At 42.5% G+C, this 21,759-nt stretch overlaps 1 protein-coding gene across 1 annotated transcript in view; it reads left to right on the top strand.

The window, feature by feature from the left end:
• The window catches only part of csf1rb (colony stimulating factor 1 receptor, b), a 31,079-nt gene extending 13,078 nt beyond the window's left edge, over window positions 1–18,001 (top strand). Inside the window, exons 7-22 of the mRNA XM_070983802.1 lie at window positions 3,762–3,877; window positions 3,988–4,096; window positions 4,261–4,436; window positions 4,531–4,640; window positions 5,518–5,644; window positions 10,120–10,224; window positions 10,335–10,445; window positions 11,022–11,181; window positions 13,844–13,917; window positions 14,095–14,183; window positions 14,624–14,746; window positions 14,989–15,100; window positions 15,536–15,635; window positions 15,708–15,834; window positions 15,950–16,043; window positions 17,381–18,001. Coding sequence (XP_070839903.1) covers window positions 3,762–3,877; window positions 3,988–4,096; window positions 4,261–4,436; window positions 4,531–4,640; window positions 5,518–5,644; window positions 10,120–10,224; window positions 10,335–10,445; window positions 11,022–11,181; window positions 13,844–13,917; window positions 14,095–14,183; window positions 14,624–14,746; window positions 14,989–15,100; window positions 15,536–15,635; window positions 15,708–15,834; window positions 15,950–16,043; window positions 17,381–17,445 — 1,798 coding nt within the window. The 3' untranslated portion in view covers window positions 17,446–18,001. The remainder of the gene's footprint in view (window positions 1–3,761; window positions 3,878–3,987; window positions 4,097–4,260; window positions 4,437–4,530; window positions 4,641–5,517; window positions 5,645–10,119; window positions 10,225–10,334; window positions 10,446–11,021; window positions 11,182–13,843; window positions 13,918–14,094; window positions 14,184–14,623; window positions 14,747–14,988; window positions 15,101–15,535; window positions 15,636–15,707; window positions 15,835–15,949; window positions 16,044–17,380) is intronic.
• The last annotated feature ends 3,758 nt before the right edge of the window (window positions 18,002–21,759 follow it).

Raw genomic sequence — 21,759 nt, 5'->3', positions numbered from 1 at the left:
ATAGGAAGACAGAACATTTGTACAAAGTTTTAGCTTCCTTGCATATACAAATCTGTTGCTCAGACTACACTCCCAGTAGATCCGGGAATCATGCACAGAGCCAGGCCACTTGGCTTCTACATTTGTAATGATGTGGGCTGCATCACATATGATCTTCACAGTGCAGAGAATGACATGAGTTACAGTGTATTGTAATGTATACATTTTCATGTACATAATTTTTAAGATGGTAGGTCATAAACCTGGACATTGATGCTGTGAAAGGATTTTCCATTCACATAGTCCCCTTCGTTTCCAGTTTCAGTTACCTCTCTTTCTGGAACGGATAACTCAGAGTTTCCCACATCTCAGGGTTAACTTACTCTGAGTTTTCACATAACCTGCTTTCGGAAAACCCCCCAGGTGCATTGTGTATGACAATTGACTTTGCTGTGTCCCTTAAAACAAGATAATAAAAAGACGAGGTTAGCTCCATGGTATACCCCTCAAACCTGCAAATTAAAGCAAACTTCACAAAAAGTTGAAAGGAAATGGCGTTCTACCTATTTGGAAGAATTTCGATTCGCCTGGCATAACAGTCTTAAAACATACAGGAAAGCCCTACAGAGTGCCAGGGCAGCCTATTACTCTGCACTAATAAAGGAAAATAAGAACAATCCCAGGTTTCTTTTCAACACTGTAGCCAGGCTGACAGAGAGCCATAATCCTGTTGAACCATGTATTCCTTTAGCTCTGAACAGTAACGACTTCATGAGCTTCTTTAATGATAAAATAAAAAGCAATAAAAAATGCTTGGACCAATTCTATTCACCTTATATATGCTTCCTATAGGGAACATTATCTGGAAGCACTCAATAAATTTTCATTGCTATGCAGATGATACCCAGCTATATGTATCAATGAAGCCAGAAGAAACTAATCAGTTAACTAGACTAGAAGTGTGTCTTCAAGACATAAAGACCTGGATGATCTGAAATTTTTTGATGCTTAACTCGGACAAAACTCAAGTTATAGTACTAGCCCCTAAACATAGAAGTTATGGATGGCATTGCGCTGGCCTCCAGCACCACCATAAAGAATCTGGGAGTTATCTTTGATCAGGACATGTCCTTTCACTCCCATGTAAAACAAATTTTCGGACTGCCTTTTTTCACCTATGTAAGATTGCAAAAATCAGACACATCCTGTCTCAAAACGATGCAGAAAAACTAGTCCATGCATTCGTAACTTCCAGGTTGGATTATTGCAGTTCTTTACTGCCAGGTTGTCTGAATTCATTGTTATATATCCTCCAGTTGCTCCAGAATGCTGCAGCATGTGTTCTGACAAAAACGAGGAAGAGAGATCATATTTCTCTGATATTAGCCACTTTGCACTGGCTCCCTGTAAAGTTTAGAATAGAGTTTAAAATTCTCCTCCTTACTTACAAAGCCATAAATGGTCAGGCACCATCTTATCTTAAAGAGCTCATAGTACCTTATTGCCCAACTAGAACACTGCGTTCCCAGAATGCATTTCTACTTATGGTTCCTAAAGTCTCCAAAAGCAGAACAGGAGTCAGAGCATTTAGCTATCAAGCTCCTCTCCTGTGGAACCATCTTCAGTCTTTGTCCAGGAGGCAGACACTGTCTCTACATTTAAGAGTCGTCTTAAAACTGTCCTCTTTGATAAAGCTTATAGTTAGGGCTGGCTCAGGCTGGTCCTGGACCAGCCCCTAGTTATGCTGCTATAGGATTAGACAGTCGGGGGACATCCAAAGACACACCGAGCTCCTCTGTCCTTCTGTCCCTCTCCATCTGCACACTTTCATGTCCTACCACGGTGTGTTATGACCTTAGCTTCTTCCCCGGAGTCTCTGTGCTTTGTCGTCTAGCAGGTTCCCATGGATAGAGGTTGAATCTGTATTGTGGATTACAGCTGTGTCTCCTGCTTGGCCCTGTCTGACATCTACTGCCACTACTATTATTACATCCACTGTCACTGTTACTGTGATTGCATTTCTGTCTGTCTCTCTCTGTCTGTCTCTCACTCTCTCTTGCTCTCTTTCTCTTACCCAACCAGTCAAGGTAGATGGCTGCCCACCCAGATCCTGGTTCTGCCTGAGGTTTCTGCCTGCTAACAGGAAATTTTTCCTTGCCACTGTCGCTAAGTGCTTGCTCATGAGAGAATTGTTAGGTCTTTGTAGATAAAAGAGCTCAGGCTGTACCGTTTCTATATGGAGACAACTTCAGTTGTGATCTGGCACTATACAAATAAAATTGAATTGAAATGAATTGACAAAAGCGGTTCTGCAGTCTGTAGTCTGGTGGTCCAGCAACTCTGTAGCCTGGTGTCCAGCCTCTCTGTAGCCTGATGGTTAAGCTGTTCTGTAGTCTGATGGTCCAGCAGCAGATTCTTCTGTATCTTTGTCAGACAGCAAAAGGTGAACAGACTATGGTTGGTTTGTCTGTTGATGTCCTCCGGACTCTGTGCAAACACCTCACTGATGATCAGTCGATGGTACCAGAGACGCTCTGGCTGGTTTTAATCACCTGCAGCAGAGCCCTTCTGTCCTGGGTCATCCACAAACCATGCGAGTTGGCCATGTTTCCAATTAGGATATTTTCTAGCACTCCTATGTTAAAGTTAACAAGAATTTTGCCTTCTGAGGTTTCTCTCAGAAACTTAGTTGTTTCTGAGCTACAGGGTGGAGATGTGAGATGACCATTACAGCTTCTTTTGGGTAGCATGGTGGCACAAGTGGTAACACTGTCACCTCACAGCTAGAAGGTCTCCGGTTTGAATCCCGCTGTGGGTGCTGGTGGCGTGTCCTCCACCATGCCTTTGGTGCCTGCTGCTTGAGGAAAAATGGGGGCCTTTCTGTGTGGAATTTGCATGTTCTCCCCGTGTTCACCCGGGGTTTCCTCCTTAATAACCCCCACTAAAAACATGCAAGAAGATCACCACCTGACCAATGGTGACAACGAAATACTGGTTCCCGGGCGCTGGCGTCAGCATCGACTGGCAGCTGGCAGCCCACCGCTCCTGGTCTGCCACGGAGGATTGACAGACCGAGGATGGGATAAACGCAGAGAGACAGAGACAACAACTAACACTGTGTGTGATCAATAAAGTATGTTTCTTATTCTACTTCTTCTTCTTCTTCTTCTCTGTGATTCCCGGGAACCTGAAACTGTCCACCTGCTGCTCCACAGCTGCTCTGATGTAGACAGAGCTGTGTATCTTCACCTCCTGTTTCCTAAACTCAATCTTCAGCTCGCTGGTTTTGTTGACATTGGGCAGAAGGTTCTTCTCTCTGCTCCTCTCTGTAAGACAATTGATTTCCTCCTGGTATGAATTCTTATCTTTGGTTGAAGTCTGTCCACGATGGTGGTGTTATCCTCCACTTTCACAGCGTGTTTTCATGCCGGGGTTTCAGTCATGGGTGTCTTGTGTGAACTGAAGGGGGCTGAGCACACCATCCTGGGGAGCTCTGGTGTTCTGCACTAGACTGAAGGAGGTGTGACCACCAGTCAGGACTCTCTGGAGTCTGTTTGTGAGGAAATCCAGTATCCAGCTGCAGAGTGTGCTACTCACACCCAGAGTGTTATGTTTGTCAATCAGTTTCTAACTGTGTTCAATGTTGAGCTGAAATCAACAAACCATGTTCTTGGTACATGGCCAGGGAAGTTATCAAGCCCTGCAGCTTTACTCATACTGTTGATGTTGCAGTTTGTTAAGGTGGCATTATTGGTTTTAAGGTGGCGTTTTTAACGTTGCAGGTCAGAGGCGAGCTTGCTGCTGCACCGGGTTCGTCAGGAGGATCGAGGTCGATACTCTTTCCGCTTCTCGAACTCATTCTTCAGCGGCTCGCAGAACATTGACCTCCAAATTTACAGTAAGAAACTTCTCACCTTCTCTTCCTCTTGTTTTTCTTATTCATCCTCTTCTCCTTTTTCCTCCTCTTCATCCTTTTTCTGACTTAAAGAAATTAAATTTATCTTTCAGTTTCTCCGAGTGCTGTTGTTAGTGTGGAGAATGACACTTTGACATGCATCAGCTCTGGATATCCACTACCGACAATCCTCTGGTACACCTGCCCGGGGGTCAAGGGCACGTATGTACCAAAGTGCTACTAAGACCCCCTACAGGCTGCATAGTTTAACAACATCCTGATGATTTATCTGTCCAACATAAGATGAAATTAGATAAAAACAAAATTGATAACACAACAAGCATCAAACACCCTGATCTTCACCTTTACCTTTACTTTCCCTACAGGTGTGGAGACATCTCTACCTATCAAGTGTCCCCAGATGATGTGACCTCACAGAAGGAGGAGGAGGAAGTCAGGGAACACCTGACCCTCCCTCTGTCACCTGATGATGATGTCACAGTGGAATGTGTCGCTTACAACCATGTTGGAGTGTCTCGCCAAGTCGTTCCTCGTAAACCTCGTAAGTGTACAAATATAAACATGTTGGGTTGTCATAAAAACCTTGTATGTGACTGAACATGTTGTCTTGCTGTTGGATAAATGTGTGTTTTTAGGTTCTGTAGGAGAACCACCAGTGTTCTTCATGCCGGCTCTGAATGGAGCTCTGAGTGCTGTTGCTGTTCTCCTCCTGCTCTTATTGGTTGTCTTTTACAAGTGGAGACAGGTATGTTTGCTGATACTGTTTCATGTTTGCTTTTAGAAGGATAGTATATAAAAGTATTTATATATCATGAACTGATGCCATAACTTCACCTAGCTTAGAGTGAAATACCTAATGGACAACTGTACAAATGCACAAAACCGGACAAGAAAGTACAAACACAAGAATACAGAACACAAACAACAACACAGTAAAATGACCACAAAAGTCAAACCATAGCACATTTTTCTGATGTTAACAGTCCTAGCCTCTGTCTACATAGTGTTAAACTCAACAATAGGGAAAGTTGTTCTTCTATTCATTCAAAAGTTGTAGGCATACAACACACTGACAAATATCATTACTGCATGAAATACTGAAGCTCTGATAAACATGTTGCATCCATAGATTTTGAATATAAACATTGCATGTCAAATTAGAGAAAAGAATAAGAAAGAAAATTAATCAGATTTTTTTGTGTGGCCCTTATAAACAATATAAAACAGTTCACAGCAGGAAATACAGCATTAAATATATTTCAGCCTTACGAGTAACACGTCTCAAACTATAGATCGGAATCTAAACTCTGGATAAAAAGTAGAGTGACCCACTTTTCTTCATGCTCATTGTTAAACTGACTTTTCAAATAATGCTGTTCAAGATTGTAGGTCCTTTGATAACTGGCTTGACACTGAGGAAACAGGTCTGATAGAAGCATATATAACAGTATCATCTGTAATCCATCTGTAACCTGTTCCAGATATGGTTCTGGTCAGTTATTTTTATTGTTACATGGTGAAGATATTCACACAGAAACTGACAGATAACTTTCTTGATGCAGTCATTCAGTTATCACTGGTTCATTCACAACTTGCTGTCATGTTTCTACCTCTTCTATTAGAAACCCAAATATGAGATTCGCTGGAAGATCATCGAAAGCACCGATGGAAACAACTACACCTTTGTTGACCCCACCCAGCTGCCGTACAACTACAAATGGGAGTTTCCTCGAGACAAACTCCGCCTTGGTAGGTGAAAGCATTCATTTCAACAATGAACACTGTAAAACTAATGTTCAGTTTGACTTCAAACACAGTCAGGCCTGCAGCCAAACCCTGCAGCCATGATTTTCTGAGCTCCTTAGTCCTGTGTGTTAAGATAGGAAGTTTTATTAATTACTAAAATTTCCAATGATAACACTGAAACAGTTAAAAAAAAATCCATTAGTCAATCAACAGAAAATTAAATTTTAAAACATTTGATAATCAATTTATCATTGTAAAGTAATTTATCAATGAAAAGCACCCGTCATTCTGTGGTGTCTCTACTCTGTATCACAGGAATCTGATTCTCTTTGGGTTTTGTTTGTCAGACATAACAAAACAAGGCAAGCACCTTTATTTCTATAACACATTTCAAACACAGAAGAAATTCAAAGTGCTTTACACGGGCAAAGAAAAGCATTCAAATGATATTAAGAAGAATGACCAGTAAAAAACATTAGAAAATAAACTAAGATGGAATGAAATGAAACATGATACAGTTGAAGTGCAGTAAAATGTTAACCTAACCCTAAATCTTAGTTAAGGCAGCAAAGTTTTTCACTGTTTTTCCCAGAAAGTGGATGCTGCCTCCATCTGTGTGCAGCAGCTGAACGTAGTTTCACGCTGTTTGGCTCTGACACGAGCATCTAAAAGCTGACGGCTTCCTGAAGATCTAAAGCACGCGCGCACACACACACACACACACACACACACACCCCACATGACAGCTAACAGCTAAACCTGGTCTGTCTTTCTGTTTTTGTCTTCCCTTTGTTGCTCTTTAGTCTTGTAATAAAAAAAATACACAAATAAAAAAATATAGTAGCACCAGCACCACCTTTCCTTCCACCAGATTAACGTTTGGAGGGGCTGCTGCACTGCGATCTCACCAGGTTTCAGTTAAGAGCATAAAATCATTGATCAGTGACTGATCAGATCAATCAAGAGCTACCTTTGTAGAGTTGAAGGGTGGGATTGGTAACAGATTAGCTGGATTTGATGAGTGATGAGTGAATTCTCTTTCTGTTGCCTACCTAAATGTGGCTTGTGGCACACTGGGTCCTGCCTTGTCCTGTAAACATTCACAGGAGTCCGTTCAGGTATCAGGATCCTAGCAGCAATATGGGATTCTGTCAAACAATATATTTTTCAAACTCCGGGGTCAGGTCGCGGGGGCAACAACTTCAGCAGGGGACCCCAAACTTCCCTTTCCCAGGCCACGTTAACCAGCTCTGACTGGGGGATCCTGAGGCATTCCCAGGCCAGTGTGGAGATATAATCTCTCCATCTAGTCCTGGGTCTTCCTCGTGGTCCCCTCCCAGCTGGATGTGCCTGGAACACCTCCCTAGGGAGGTGCCCAGGGGGCATCCTTACCAGATGCCTGAACCACCTCAACTGGCTCCGTTCAATGCAAAGGAGTTCCTCATGGATGACTGAGCTTCTCACACTATCTCTAAGGGAGACGCCAGCCACCCTCCTGAGGAAACCCATTTCGGCCGCTTGTACTTGTGATCTAGTTCTTTTGGTCACGATCCAGCCCTCATGACCATAGGTGAGAGTCAGAACAAAGATTGAGATCGAGAGCTTTGCCTTCTGGCTCAGCCAGTAGATCAAGAGCTTTTCTCTCCAACCAATCTCACATTCCATTGTCCCCTCACTTGTGAGCAAGACCCTGAGGTACTTGAAATCCTTTACTTGGGGCAAGGACTCATTCTATACCCGTAGTAGGCAATCCATCGGTTTCCTGCTGAGAACAATGGCCTCAGATTTATAGATGCTGATCCTCATCCCAGCTGCTTCACACTCGGCTGCAAACTGATCCAGTGAGTGCCGGAGGTCACAAACCGATGATGCCAACAGGACCACATCATCTGCAAGAAGCAGTGATGAGACCGTCAGCACACTAAACTGCAGACCTTCCTCCCCCCGGCTACACCTTGATATCCTGCCCATGATCCGCATTGTTCCTCTTCAATCTGAGGTTCGACTATCAGCCGAACCCTCCTTTCCAACACCTTGGAATAGACTTTACCAGGGAGGCTGAGTAGTGTGATGCCCCTGTAATTGGCATACACTCTCTGGTCCCCTTTTTTTAAACAAGGGAGCCACCACCCCAATTTGCCACCCCCTAGGCACTGTCCCAGACTTCCACGCAATGTTGAAGAAACAGCCCCTCCACACCCAGAGCCTTCAGTATTTCAGGACAGATCTCATCAATCCCCGGGGCTTTGCCACTCCGTAGTTGTTTAACTAACTCCCACCAGGGTAATTGATGATGATCCCCCATCAGCTTCCAGCTCTGCCTCTACAATAGAGGGTGTATCGGTCTGATGCAGGAGTTCCTCAAAGTGCTCCTTCCACCGCCCGACTACCTCCTCCGTAGAGGTCAACAGTGTCCCATCCTTACTGCACACAGCTTGGATGGTCCCCCGTTTCCCCCTCTTGAGGTTCCGGATGGTTTTCGAGAAACACCTTGGTGCTGACCAAAAGTCCTTCTCCATGGCTGCTCTGAACTCCTCCCATACCCGTTGCTTTGCTTCCCCTATGGCGGAAGCTGCTGCCCATCGGGCCTGTTGGTACCTTGCAACAGCCTCTGGAGTCCTCCGAGATAACATATCCCAGAAGGACTCCTTCTTCAGTCGGACGGCTTCCCTGACCACCGGTGTCCACCACGTGTTCGAGGTGCCCTTGAGGCACCCAAGACCTTTAGATCACAGCTCTCCACCGCAGCTTCAGCAATGGAAGCTTTGAACATTGCCCACTCAGGTTTGATGCCCCCAGCCTCCACAGGGATGCCAGAAAAGCTCAACTGGAGGTATGAGTTGAAGATCTCTCGGACAGGGGCCTCCCCTCTCTTCACCTGAATGTCCAAAACATGTGGCCTCATGTCAGATGATACGATAACGAAATCGATCATTGACCTTCAGCCTAGGGCGCTCTGGTACCATGTACACTTACGAGCGTCCTTATGTTCGAACATGGTGTTCATTAGGGACAGTCCATGACTCTCCGGGCCAGTTATCATCTCTTCTTATACGGTCTTTCATGGGGTCTTTATGAACCATTCTTAGTCTGGACCCTTGCCTGAGACCAATCTGCCGCGGGAGACCCTACCAGGAGTACTAGGCTCCAGACAACATAGCTCTCATGTTCATCGGGGCACACAAACCTCTCCACCACGATAAGGTAATGGTTCCTGGAGAGGTGACAGTGATAGTCATGTCATAACAACAAAATCACTCACAATCACAGGCCCAGTTTTCAGAATTACCCTGAAGGGTACTCTTTACCTTGTTGCTTGGGGATGATAGATTGTCCAGGTCATGTGACAGCATCCTGAAGCAGTCACACAATTACATTCTCAAATTGCACTCCTTGTTGTTGGGGCGCAACTATTTGCAGATTTAGTGCCGGACTAACAGTCCTCCTGTTTCTTATTTGTTGTTGTTGTTAGTTAGTTAGTCATGTGTGGGCATTCTCTGGTTTACTCTGTTGAGTCCATGGTAAAGTGGTGGTATCAGTCCCACACAGTCCATTTACCTGACACTGGGACTAATTTATCTTAGTTTCGGGCACTGGTGGAATTCATCTGTAGAGAAGTAAAGCGTCGTGCTGCTAACAAGCCTCAGTTCATGATTACGGTCACTGGTCAGTGCGGTAGGTTAGCTCTCACTAACTTGTGCAATTTGCTTGTGCTAACCCTAATAAACATACAAGTTCCCGCAGCCGGCCTGCACCGTGGCCCAATCCACCAAGCACATTTTAACATCACACTTAGCCAGTCTTTTAAGTATTTCTAAGGATCAAAGATCCTTTGAGCCCTCGAGAGCCCGTGCCCCTCGTGGTGCTCCCCCAAGAGCACTGCGCCCTTATCTAAACCTAACCCGTACAGCTCTGGTGATAGAAAGTGATAGAAATAAGGTGGTAGCCTTCTGAATTTGTCATAGTCCCATTAATATATAAGTATCCAGGATCTGCATTCGAGCAGAAAAAACACTTTCAGCTGAAGATCTGAACAAAGCAGAAAGCAAGCAGCAAAAGGTATGCGCTGCAACAAAGCGGGAAGTTTTGGAGCAATACATTTTATGATAGTTTGACAAGATTGTTATTCGGGAAAACAATAAATAGATTAATATTGAAAATACATGTGGATGTGGCGTATATTATACATTTAGAGTCATTAATGTGATCATTTTCTGTGGACCACAGACCACATAAAGCACAGGATCTGACAACTGCAGGCCAAGATTTCAAAATAAAAGTCAATGGAGTCACTGATAATTATACTGTGACTTTCTCCAAACTGAAAGTTAGACATGAACCCACATCTCTTCAGATGGGGGGCATGACCTCTTTGTTTCACTTTACCTTCATCAGTAAAGTTTATTTTGTTTCATTTATACATATAGATAAATGTTTTTAATGTATTTTATTCATATTTGGTTGTTTTGTTTTGCCAGGTGCTGTTTTGGGGTCAGGGGCATTTGGGAAGGTCGTCGAGGCAACGGCATATGGTCTGGGAACCGACAATGATGTCACAAGAGTTGCTGTCAAGATGCTCAAACGTCAGTCTACAAATCTTCATCATCATCATCATCATCATCATCATCATCATCATTACATACCAAACATTAGTGTGATGACACAGATTTATGTTTCCTGTGTCAACAAACAGCGAGTGCCCACTCTGAGGAACGTGAAGCTCTGATGTCAGAGCTGAAGATCCTCAGCCATCTTGGTTACCACGACAACATCGTAAACCTGCTGGGTGCCTGCACTCAAGGAGGTGAGGATGGTTTTAATATTAACCACTAAGATATAATTCATGTCAAACTACAACCACATCCTGACCTTGAGCCTTTTTTAAAAATGAAATGAAATCTTCATCCTCAGTAAGAACAAATGGAGCCACAGACAGGATGTTGTTGGTTTGAGTCTTTTAATACAGAATTATAGAACCACATGCTAACTGTTGCGTATAGTATACGTGGACTAAGCATCAGAGAATATTTTGCTTGTAGTTATTGCAGGGGAAGTCAGCATGTCTCACAGTTTTACACTGAAAGAATATTTGAATGATCATTTGGACTACTGACCTGCGGTCAACGTTTTTCACTATTTTCTGGCATTTTATAGATGAAATGATTAATTGATAAAATATTTATTAATTATAAATAAAAATGATTAGTCATTTGTTTTAATTTTTAATATATTTCAATATTTTCCAGCTATGAGCAGTTCCTCCATTTCCTGTGTGCATTACATTGTGGGAGAATCGTTTCCATCAACACCACACTCATAACACCTTCACACCTGACCTGACATCATCTTTTTAACCTTTGACCTGTCTCTGTCCCCTCAGGCCCCATGTTGATGATCACAGAGTATTGTAGTCACGGGGACCTGCTCAACTTCCTGCGGGCTCACGCTCAGGATTTCATGGCGTCAATTTTGAGGGTGGATGAAGTGGAAGGGGAAGCGTTCTATAAGAATATGGCCGCCCAGAACGCCAGGCTCAGAAGGTCTGCAATTTTTTTTTGGCTTTACATTAATAGTGCAGCACCAACATCTGTTTCTTCAATGAAAAGTGATCCTCACCGTTCAAAGCTCATTATTCTGTGGGTGATGTCATACCTGCATCGCGTACATTAACTGTGACAGAAATCTGTAAATGGGATCGAATATCTGGCAAATCTATGTGAGATTAACAACTACCGATTTCACTGATCGTACAAACACTAAGAACTTTTTAAACTATTTCTCAGCTCAATGTTTCATTAAGTATAACACTAAGAAATCTTCAGGTATGACCTGATAGATAAAGTTAATTTTATGAACTTAAGACAAGAATTAGATTTACAATAACATCATGATATTACATCCTTTTACATTTTTCCATGAAGGGGTCCTTTAAAGCCTCTGTAGAAGACAGACACATGAAAGACAAGGCAAATTTATTTCTATAGCACAATTCATACACCAGGCAATTCAAAGTGCTTTACAGAAGCATAAAAGTACAGTAAATTCATACATTTCAAAGAAAGAAAGAAAGAAAGAAAGAAAGAAATTAGAAGAGAATAGAAAAATAAAAATTTTAATAAAATCATTGAGATATATTTACTTTAAGTAAAAGCTGTAGCAAATAATAATGTTTTCAACCCTGATTTAAATGAGCTGACAGGTGGTGCAGACCTCAGGTGTGCAGGGAGAATGTTCCACAGGTGAGGAGCATAATAACTGAAAGCTGCTTCACTTTGCTGGGAACACACAATAGACCTGTCCCTGATGACCTGACGGGTCTGGATGCTTCATATGGAGTTAATAAATCTAGAATATATTTTGGTCCTAGACCATTCAATGCTTTGTGGACCAACAATAAGATTTTAAAGTCTATTCTTTGACTCACAGGAAGCCAGTGTAGTGATCTGAGGACTGGTGTGATATGGTCCATTTTTCTGCTGTTTGTAAGGACTCGTGCAGCAGCATTTTGGATCAGCTGTAGTTGCCTAATTGATTTTTTGTTTGGGCCAGTAAAGACTCCATTGCAATAGTCCAACCTACTGAAGATGAATGCATGAACAAGTCTTTCCATGTCTTCTTTGGACAGACATCCCTTGATTCTGGTTATGTTTTTCAGGTGGTAGTAGGCTGATTTGGTAATGAGCTTTAAATGGTTGTTAAAATTCAGGTCTGAATCAATAATTACACCAAGATTTCTGGCTTTATCTGTTGTTGTCAGTGACATGGAGCTAAGTTGAGCACTGATCTTTGACCTTTCATTTTTGGGGCCAAAAACAATCACTTCTGTCTTATCTGCTTTAAGCTGAAGAAAATTCTGGCACATCCACTCATCAATTTGATGAATACACTCACTCAGTGAAAGTAAGGGACAGAAATATAAACTTGTGTATCATCCGCGTGAGTATGATAAGACATATTATGATGCTTCATAATCTGAGGAGCAACATGTAGATATTGAAAAGAAGTGGTCTGAGAATGGACCCCTGTGGCGCCCCACACATTATCTTTTTTGTTCAGACACATGCTCACCAATTGACACAAAGTAGTCTCTATCTTGTAAATAGGATTTGAACCAGTGTAGTACAGTGCCAGTAAGTACAGTGAAATAAGAACATGCTGAAGCTTAAACCTTTAGCTTTCGCTGGAAATGTCTTCCTTTGCCCTAATGTTCATTAACACCTTAAAACAAGAAACTAAAGAAGCTCTAAACAAGGAAATGATATCAATAATTAATAATAATCAAGAGAAATTAAAACATTTGAACACATTTGACAGTGAAGATGCAAATAGGTATTAAGTGTCTGTAAGTTGCATTGGATGAGATCACATATGACACATTTTAACTTAATAATAATTTGTTGTAATAATAATAAGCCTCAGCTGACAGATCAGCAGTCACATCACAGTCTGAGTCTAAACCTTCTGATACATTATTTTCATCCTCAAAGTGACCGCTGTGCCCTCGAACACAGAGGCCAAGGCACTAAGAAAACACTCTAAATCAACAAGCTGAATGAATGAATGAATTCATTCTGATGTTCATCCAAACTGATTCAGCAACATTTGAGAGTTTCTTACACTATTTCTAATCGGAGATCAAACAATTAATTGATCAATACGACATGAATCAGTAAGTACTCCCAGAACTTTGACTTAACTTTGATTTGCTTTAAGCAACATTTGGTTGTTTGAGTTTCTCGGCTGAGAGATTTTCTACTTTTCTTTGTTTCATGTGAAAAGTGTGACAGTTAGCTTTAGCTTTAGCTGTAGCTGCAGCTAGCTAAATCATCATTATTTACTTTATGCCTTTACCTTTACTCTAAACTGTTGATGTGTTGATACTTTTCCACAAATGACGGATACAGCTGGCTGGATTTCTTCCACCATGCTACCTGCACAGGTGATGATGTTTATTCAGGTGGAACACAGAAGTCACATTCCCATCAGGTGTCTCATTCATTGGCTACCAGCTGACATCCAATCATATTCAGGGCTGTGTTCATTGTTACCTGACTGTTACTGAGCTGGTAGTAACCTGCATTTTGGCAAGATGACCTGTAATGATGTCATTATTATGTCATTGTGTGTGTGTGTGTGTGTGTGTGTGTGTGTGTGTGTGTGTGTGTGTGTGTGTGTGTGTGTGTGTGTGTGTGTATTTTGCAGTGACAGTGGGATCTCATGCTGTTCAGACTATCAGGAAATGCAGCTGGTTCTGAGTCCAGGACAAGCACACCTGGGTAAACGCCTGAACTCACCTGAACACATATGCACACATCTGAATGCATCTGAACACACCTGAGTGCACATGTGAACTCACCTGATCTCACCTGAACATGTGTGTAAACACTGGGACACAGCTGTCACCTGATCCGTGAGGTCAGACCTGTCTAACTTTCTGTCTCTCTGTCTCTCAGATGTGCAGACCAACAGTCTGTCTGTCAGTGACCTCATGAGGTTTTCCCACCAGGTGGCTCAGGGTCTGGACTTCCTGTCCACCAGGAATGTATGAACATGTACACACACGCACACGTCTGAATCTTCAAGAAGTACTGGACAGTCCTGGACTGGACAGCATGTCCCCACAATACAGAAATGTCGTCACATCGCTAGTTAAAAACAAGCCTCCACATAGACACAGATCAGAGTTATCAATACAGTCAGCGGTAAAACTTTTCTAACACTCTGTGTCTTTCTGCCCACCGGTCTGTCTCTGTCTCTGTCTCTTTCCACCATTCTGTCTTTCTCTCCATCATCTCTCTCTGTCCACCTGTCCACCTGTCTGTCTGTCTGTCTGTCTGTCTGTGTCCACCTGTCTGTCTCTTTCTCTGTCTCTTCCCACCTTTCTGTCTTTCTCTCCATCATATATCTGTGTCCACCTGTCTGTCTGTCTGTCTGTCCGTCCGTCCGTCCGTCCGTCCGTCCGTCCGTCCGTCTGTCTGTCAGTGTATCCACAGAGACGTGGCAGCGAGGAACGTCCTGCTGACGGATCATTGTGTTGCAAAGATCTGTGACTTCGGTTTGGCCCGAGACATCCGTAATGACGACAGCTACATCGTTCAGGGAAATGTCAGCATTTAAACCCACCTGTCGATCAAACATGCAGAAATAATGATAAATATTCTGACAATAAATTGTAATAAATAACTAAGCATCATTCATGTTAACAAACATTTTTATTCAGTTTGAGTGTAAAATACTTTCCACTCAGACTGAATAAAAATTCAGGTAGGGTCAGGTGAAACAGATGCTGGTTTCAGGTCGACATCACGTCAGCTGACTTCCTCTTCCTGTGTGTTTTATTTTGACAGGCTCGTCTCCCCGTCAAGTGGATGGCACCAGAGAGCATCTTTCAGTGTGTTTACACCGTCCAAAGTGACGTCTGGTCCTACGGAGTCTTACTGTGGGAGATCTTCTCTTTGGGTAACCATAGCAACACTAGACATAACCTTGTCCAATCATATTACTTATTATATTTTATATTTGTATTCCATATTGTATTTATGACTATTTTGGCCAATATTGATTCCTGAGACATTAAGTACTGGAGTGGTGGTTCAGTCGTGTCCGTCAGGTAGAAATGTCAGACTACAGTACCCACAAGCTTCAGTGGTGGTTGCTATGGAGGCACCCCTATCCAGAACTGTGACATCAGAGTGACATCACACTCAGTCAGATCCATGTCCGATTTCACACAATATCTGCCCAGCAACAAAGTCTGAAGCTCTCTGATTGGATGTTTCTGACAGCAGTTCACTCTGGGATTTTCACCTTGGACTGTGTGTGTGTGTGTGTGTGTGTGTGTGTGTGTGTGTGTGTGTGTGTGTGTGTGTGTGTGTGTGTGTGTGTACTGCACAGGGAAGAGTCCCTACCCAAACGTTGCCGTGGATACCAACTTCTACAAGATGATCAAAGATGGCCGCCACATGAATCAGCCAGAGTTCGCTCCAGCAGAGATGTGAGGAGACACACAGACATTTCTTTTCATTAATAAAGTTATTTTGAATGTAACAGACACCTGTCCTCTCAGGTATCAGCTCATGAAGCTCTGCTGGAGTTTGGAGCCCACGGACAGACCAACCTTTAAAATGATTGGCCAGCTCATTAACAGGATCCTCCCCTCTACCAACGGTACATCAACACATCACAGCAACCAGGTGAGGACGGATCAAACGCCTAGGTCTGAGCTGTGCTCTTGGCCTCATCTGGCCGAGAGGCTTCTCAAACATTTGATGCTTGAACATGTTGTTTCTCTTCTTCTCCTTTCATCAGCTGTACAGGAACATTGATGAGTGCAGAGAAGAGGAGGAGCAGGAGGTCAGAGGAGGAGACGCACTGAAGAGAGAGGAAGAGTGCGGCCAGGGAGGTAATTCACCAGGATGGCATTAGCTGTTGCTATTCAGTTCAATTCAATTTTATGTGTATCACAGATCACAACAGAAGTTGTCTCAGGACGCTTTCCATATAGTGCTGGTAAGGCCAAAGTCTTTATCTACAGAGAGCCGAAAATTCCCCTCATGAGCAAGCACTTGGCGATTCGGCGAGGAAAAACTTCCTTTTAAGAGGCAGAATCCTCAGGATGAGCCAGGCCGTGGGTGAGCGGCCATCTGCCTCAACCGGTTGGGTGGGAGAGACAGAGACAGACAGAGACACAGACAGAGAGAGACAGACAGAAATGCAATCACAGTACCAGTGACAAAATGGTGAAAATTACCAGTGAAAACTGCAGGTCATCCAGGTCCAGGTTGCAGGTCTTCATATCCTGAAGACACACATGTAGTCTAGTTAACTGACTGGTTTCTTCTGGCTTCATTGATAAATATAAATGGGTATCATCTGCATAGCAATGAACATTTATTGAGTGCTTCCTGATAATCTTACCTAAAGGAAGCATATATAAGGGGAATAGAATTGGTCCAAGCACAGAACCCTGTGGAACACTAGCTGACTTTAGTGAGCACAGAGGAGTCGTCATGGACATGTACAAACTGAGAGCGATCTGAAAAGTAGGATTTAAACCAGTTTCGCGCAGCTTAGCAAATACACTGAATTTATTTATTATTTTATTTTTTATTTATTTAACAGAAATATTGACATGTATATTATGCAAAAGGAAAAAAAGGTTCATCAACACTCACGATTCTCACGGCTCAGCTCCCCTGAAAGAGCCGGCTCTTTCAGCCCCCCAAGTGGGGGGCAGATTTTTAGTTGCTTAAATTAGTTTATTACCAAAATAATGTAAAAATTATGTATAAAATTAATTACTAATGTACAAAACATACTTTGTATCAAATTTTACTGCATTTCCTGCGGTCACTCATTGTCTCACCTTTCCAGCATTTTGTCTGTCGTGGCTCTGTGTGTGCTGCCCGCCACTCCTAAATGAATATAGAGGACACACTGCCATGGTCAGTGGTGTCAAACGCAGGACTAAGATCTAATAAGACTAGTAGAGAGTCAAGTCCTTCATCAGATGCAATTAGAAGGTCATTTGTAACTTTAACCAGCGCTGTCTCTGTGCTCTGATGCACTTTAAATCCTGACTGGAAGTCCTCAAATAAACTATTATTGTGTAGAAAGTCACACAGCTGATTAGGGACTGCTCTCTCCAGAATTTTTGAGAGAAAGGGGAGGTTGGATATCGGTTGCTAGGAGACAGTTTACTTGTAGAAATCTCACTCCAGCTCCTCTTGATCCTCTCAGAGCACCATGATGATGATGAAGATGAGGAGGAGCCAATGATGAAGAACATCTACCAGCTGTCCTGATCGTCTCGTCCAACCAGAATGTGTTTCAGTTTGTCATGTTGTTTACGCTGTCTGTAATAAAGATGTTCAAAATGAAACTTTATTAAAAAATGTGAACAATCAGCTACAACATGAAACCAAACACTGCGTCATTTTCATTAAAAAATGACAAAGTTTCGTTTCCCACAAGCCACCAACTGAACTCAGCCTCAGATTTTATTTATTTGTTCAAAACTTTTTCTCTGAACTAGCTGATATCATTAAACCACAGAAATTCTACAGAGGAAATAATCTGATTTCAGATTTCAGTTGAACAGTCTGGAGTTACACAGAGACGACGACCACTGACTAAACTAAGGATGAAACAGAACATTTAACCAGCGTTTGCTTTTGTTTTTTAAACAATCTATAGCCTGAAATATTTTATGTTGATATTAAAACTTTCCCTATGTGATTGCTTAGAAGTATGATTTTTAGATTTTGTATTTTGACTATGGTTTTTGTGATCTGAGTGTGAAAATAAATTCAGACTGAGATTGTTTTCTCATTTAGCTGCTGAAAGAGACTCATCACTCGACATATGAAGACTTGCCTGCTTTCTTACACAGCACACAGTTTTGTTTACATCCTTTTGCTGATATCCTTATTTTTAAGGCCAAAAGTTTCAGACAGTGAATCATCGATGCATATTAATCATCAATCAATAGCAATCACTAGGCCTTAAATGAATGAAAGAAACAGAAGGCTACCGTCATGTTTTTTATCACTCTTCTTGTCTCTGGGTCCTGTGTGAGCATGACCTCCAATTAGCTCAGCCCTAATAATCAGCCAGGACTCCAGGAAGGAATCAAATAAGAGGGGACCAACGCTCACTCCACCACCTGAGCTGTCACTGCAGAACAGGTACGACCCGCTGACTGACTGACGAAAGGTGTGATAATGCTGACTATGAGGTCAGGGAAACTAAAAAAAACCCCACAAGCCCACTTTTCTAAGATGATTACAGAGAATTCTGGGAATTCTAGAATATTTTTCTCCACTATTGACCAGCTGCTCAGTGCTGCCCCCATCTGTCCACGGGTCTCTGCATCAAACTGTGAAGAATCTGCATCTTTCTTCAGTAATAACATAAGCTCAATCAGAGGCAGCATTGCTGCTGAGGTGAACACAGAAGACCTCAGCAAACCCTGTAAAATGATGGAACTGTAACGTGTGAGAAATCAAGGCCAGAACCCAAAAATGCAGAGTCACGAATCACTGGTTTATTAAACAAAAAGTACAACAAAAATTCACCACGACAGGGAACTCAAAGTGCTACAAACAAAACAGAAAAAACTCCAAAAGGGTGAGGCAAGACTTACACATGCTCGCAACCGAAAACACGCAGAAGACAAAATTTATGGACAGCAATGATAAGCACAGCACACACTGGAGATACGGGAGGCTTGAGGGCGGCTCGAGAGCGAAGAACACGAGAGACACGGCTTGACTGAAGAGCAGTCTGACGCAGGAGTGAGCGAGAGTGAAGCATAAGAAGCTAATTGCCGATGAGCAGCAGGTGAGGCTCGCCCCCGAGCCGGTGGCCCCGCCTCCCTGCACCGAGCCTGCTGAGGCAGAGGGGGAAAGCGAGTAAGGATGACTCAGAGCACTATGACAGGCACCATGGAAAATTCACCTGTATTACATTAACAGAGCTTTGAAAGACTGTCCCTGAGTCTGACTCGCACTCCTCATGTGCTGACAGTGTTTGAAATCCAGTCCTGAAGATTATAAATACATCTCTACAAACAGGAATTTTCCCCAGTGTGTTTAAAACAGCTGCTGTAAAACTTTTACTAAAGAAACCCAACTGAGATAGCGCTGCACTCACTAACTACAGGCCGATATCCAACTTTCCATTCAGCAGTGAGCTACTGGAAAAGATAGTAAGATAGAAATATAAATTTCAGTGGGACTAGAACAAACCACAGCTCCGAGTAAAATAATTGGTAACTTCGGACTAAATTCTGATGAAATAAGCTCTCAGTTCTTGTCCTCCACTTAATATTTTCATCTTAGAAACGGCTAACGTATGACCATTTAGAAACCAAACAGATGCTGAAAAACTGATTCATACCTTTATTTTAAGCCGACTCGATTAGCCTATCACACTGTTTACTGACCTCGAGAAGAAAAACTCTGAGAGACTTCAGCTCATTGAAACTCTGCAGCTCGACTATGAACCAGAACCAAGAACGGAGCGGCTGGCCCATAGGGGGCGCTGGGGCTCCGCCCCACCAGCTGTGGAGAGGGAAGATATTTTTTGCGTTTCTTTTAATCAATGTCAGTCTTACTTAATAGCATGGGTATGTCCCTACATACAATTTAAACCATTTAAACAACATTTCCACCAACTGAAACTCCTTAAACAGTGAATTTCCACTGACAGACAGCGTATCATTCTCTCATGGGGCGCTTGGCAAAGCGCCCCTGACTTGCAGCTAAATAGCCAATCCGGTTATGGTTGCTAGGGAAAAAATTATGAATAATTGGCCTATCAACGTCGCCAAATTTAAATTTAGCGATGGTTTTTTTTCTTAGTGCGACTCCCAGACTCTGTCCTATGGGGGAAAAAAATATGGCGACGAGGAAGAGAGATGATGGCGATGGCGGTAAGAGCTGGAGTTCAAGAGCAGCTTCCACCAAATTTGGTGAAATCATTATTAATGTACCCTTTTGCGAGACAGATGACAGAGGAAAAACTTCTCGTTAAGGATCTGCGACCCGACAAGCCTGAAATCGACATTTCCCAGCAAACCAAGATAAACTGTACAAACGGAGTTTTTGTCGGAGCGGGTTCAACCAGACGTGGCTGGCAGGTTGTGGTACAGCCTGTATCCTCTTCAGAAGGGACAAATGTGATTGGACAAAGACTGGACTAACTGACTTAAAGCACCTCTCCGAACGGATCAGGAAACATGAGAGATCCAAAGTTCACATGGAAAACTGCGTAAAGCTAGCTGTGTTCAGAAAGATTAGCATAGCAATGCAGCCGGATGATGCTGTAAGAAGGCACAATGAAGAGAGGTAAAAACCGTATGTAATCAGAAAATAGCTGTGGACACTGCTTTGTTGTTTCTCTCAGGCTGTGACATGCACTGATTTTCTCCAAGTAAATGTTGCATTTTTCTTGATTAGAGAGGCTGTTAAAATCATCTGTTTGTGTTTCATTTTTGAACTTGGTTCTCAATTCTTTGTATACGTTACATTTTAATAGGAAATGTTCTGTTTCATTTTCTCTTCATATAATAACTCAACCCACACTCACCTGAGACACTTCCCCCTCCACTCACTCACTCACTCACTCACTCACTCACTCACTCACTCACTCACTCACTCACTCACTCACTCACTCACTCACTCTGTTGATTTGTATAGATTGTTGTGAACCGATCCTCTGACTGTATTTTATAGTATTTGATAGCATAAAGTCTAATATAGCTGTAAATTGTTACTTTTTCTTTGAAACTGTGAAATTAAATTATTATTGTGGAACTGTCGTCATTTTCCGACTGTTCATTTGAATGCTTATGCTAGATTAGGCAGGGAAATCTGTTGGCACACCAGCCCACCAAGAATATTTTTCACCAGCCGCCACTGTCAGAGTCTCTGTCGGAGACCACATTAGTCCAGTTTTAGCTGCTCTGCACTGACTTCCTTTCACATTCAGAACTGTTTTTCAGGTCCTCCTCGTTGTATACAAAGCCCTTAATGGGCTGGGACTAAGCTAGATTGCTAAATGCAGCCTTCCAAAGCACTGCAATCATCTGCTGCTGGGGACTCCACTGTTTGTAATTCATCATCAGCATATAAAGGTGTAATAAATGTCAATGATGCAGTATAATGTAGATAATGGACATTGAATTGAATTGAATATAATCAGATCTGTATTTGTTAACAACCAGAGCGCCTCCTGCTTCATTGAGGGTTATTATTAGTAGGTATTTAACTTCAATTCAGACGTAAAAGCTGCTCTGGAAGTTGTAAAATGAAGGTAAAAATAAATTTGAATAAATATTTTGTGACAGAGTCCAGGACGTGCAAAGGAGGTGTGGCCTTATTAAAGTAGATTACCTGACAGGTATACTGCAGCTGGACTTTAGATTCAGATAAAGATGAAACAGTTCAGGAAGTAGCGTAGGTACGTGAACGTGTTAGTATAACATCATTAATGTTCAGTGAACAGGTAAGGTGGGTAACATTTGATCCACACACGTCTTGATTATTTGTTAGTGTTTGATTAACAGCTCAACCTTTCATTTCAAAGAGTAATCAAATGCTTTTGAGTATTTGTGC

The sequence above is a fragment of the Chaetodon trifascialis genome, chromosome 16 (assembly GCF_039877785.1).
Source record: "Chaetodon trifascialis isolate fChaTrf1 chromosome 16, fChaTrf1.hap1, whole genome shotgun sequence".
NCBI lineage: Eukaryota > Metazoa > Chordata > Actinopteri > Chaetodontiformes > Chaetodontidae > Chaetodon > Chaetodon trifascialis.
The sequence above is the reverse complement of the archived record's forward strand: the minus strand, read 5'-3'. Positions and strand labels throughout refer to the sequence as shown.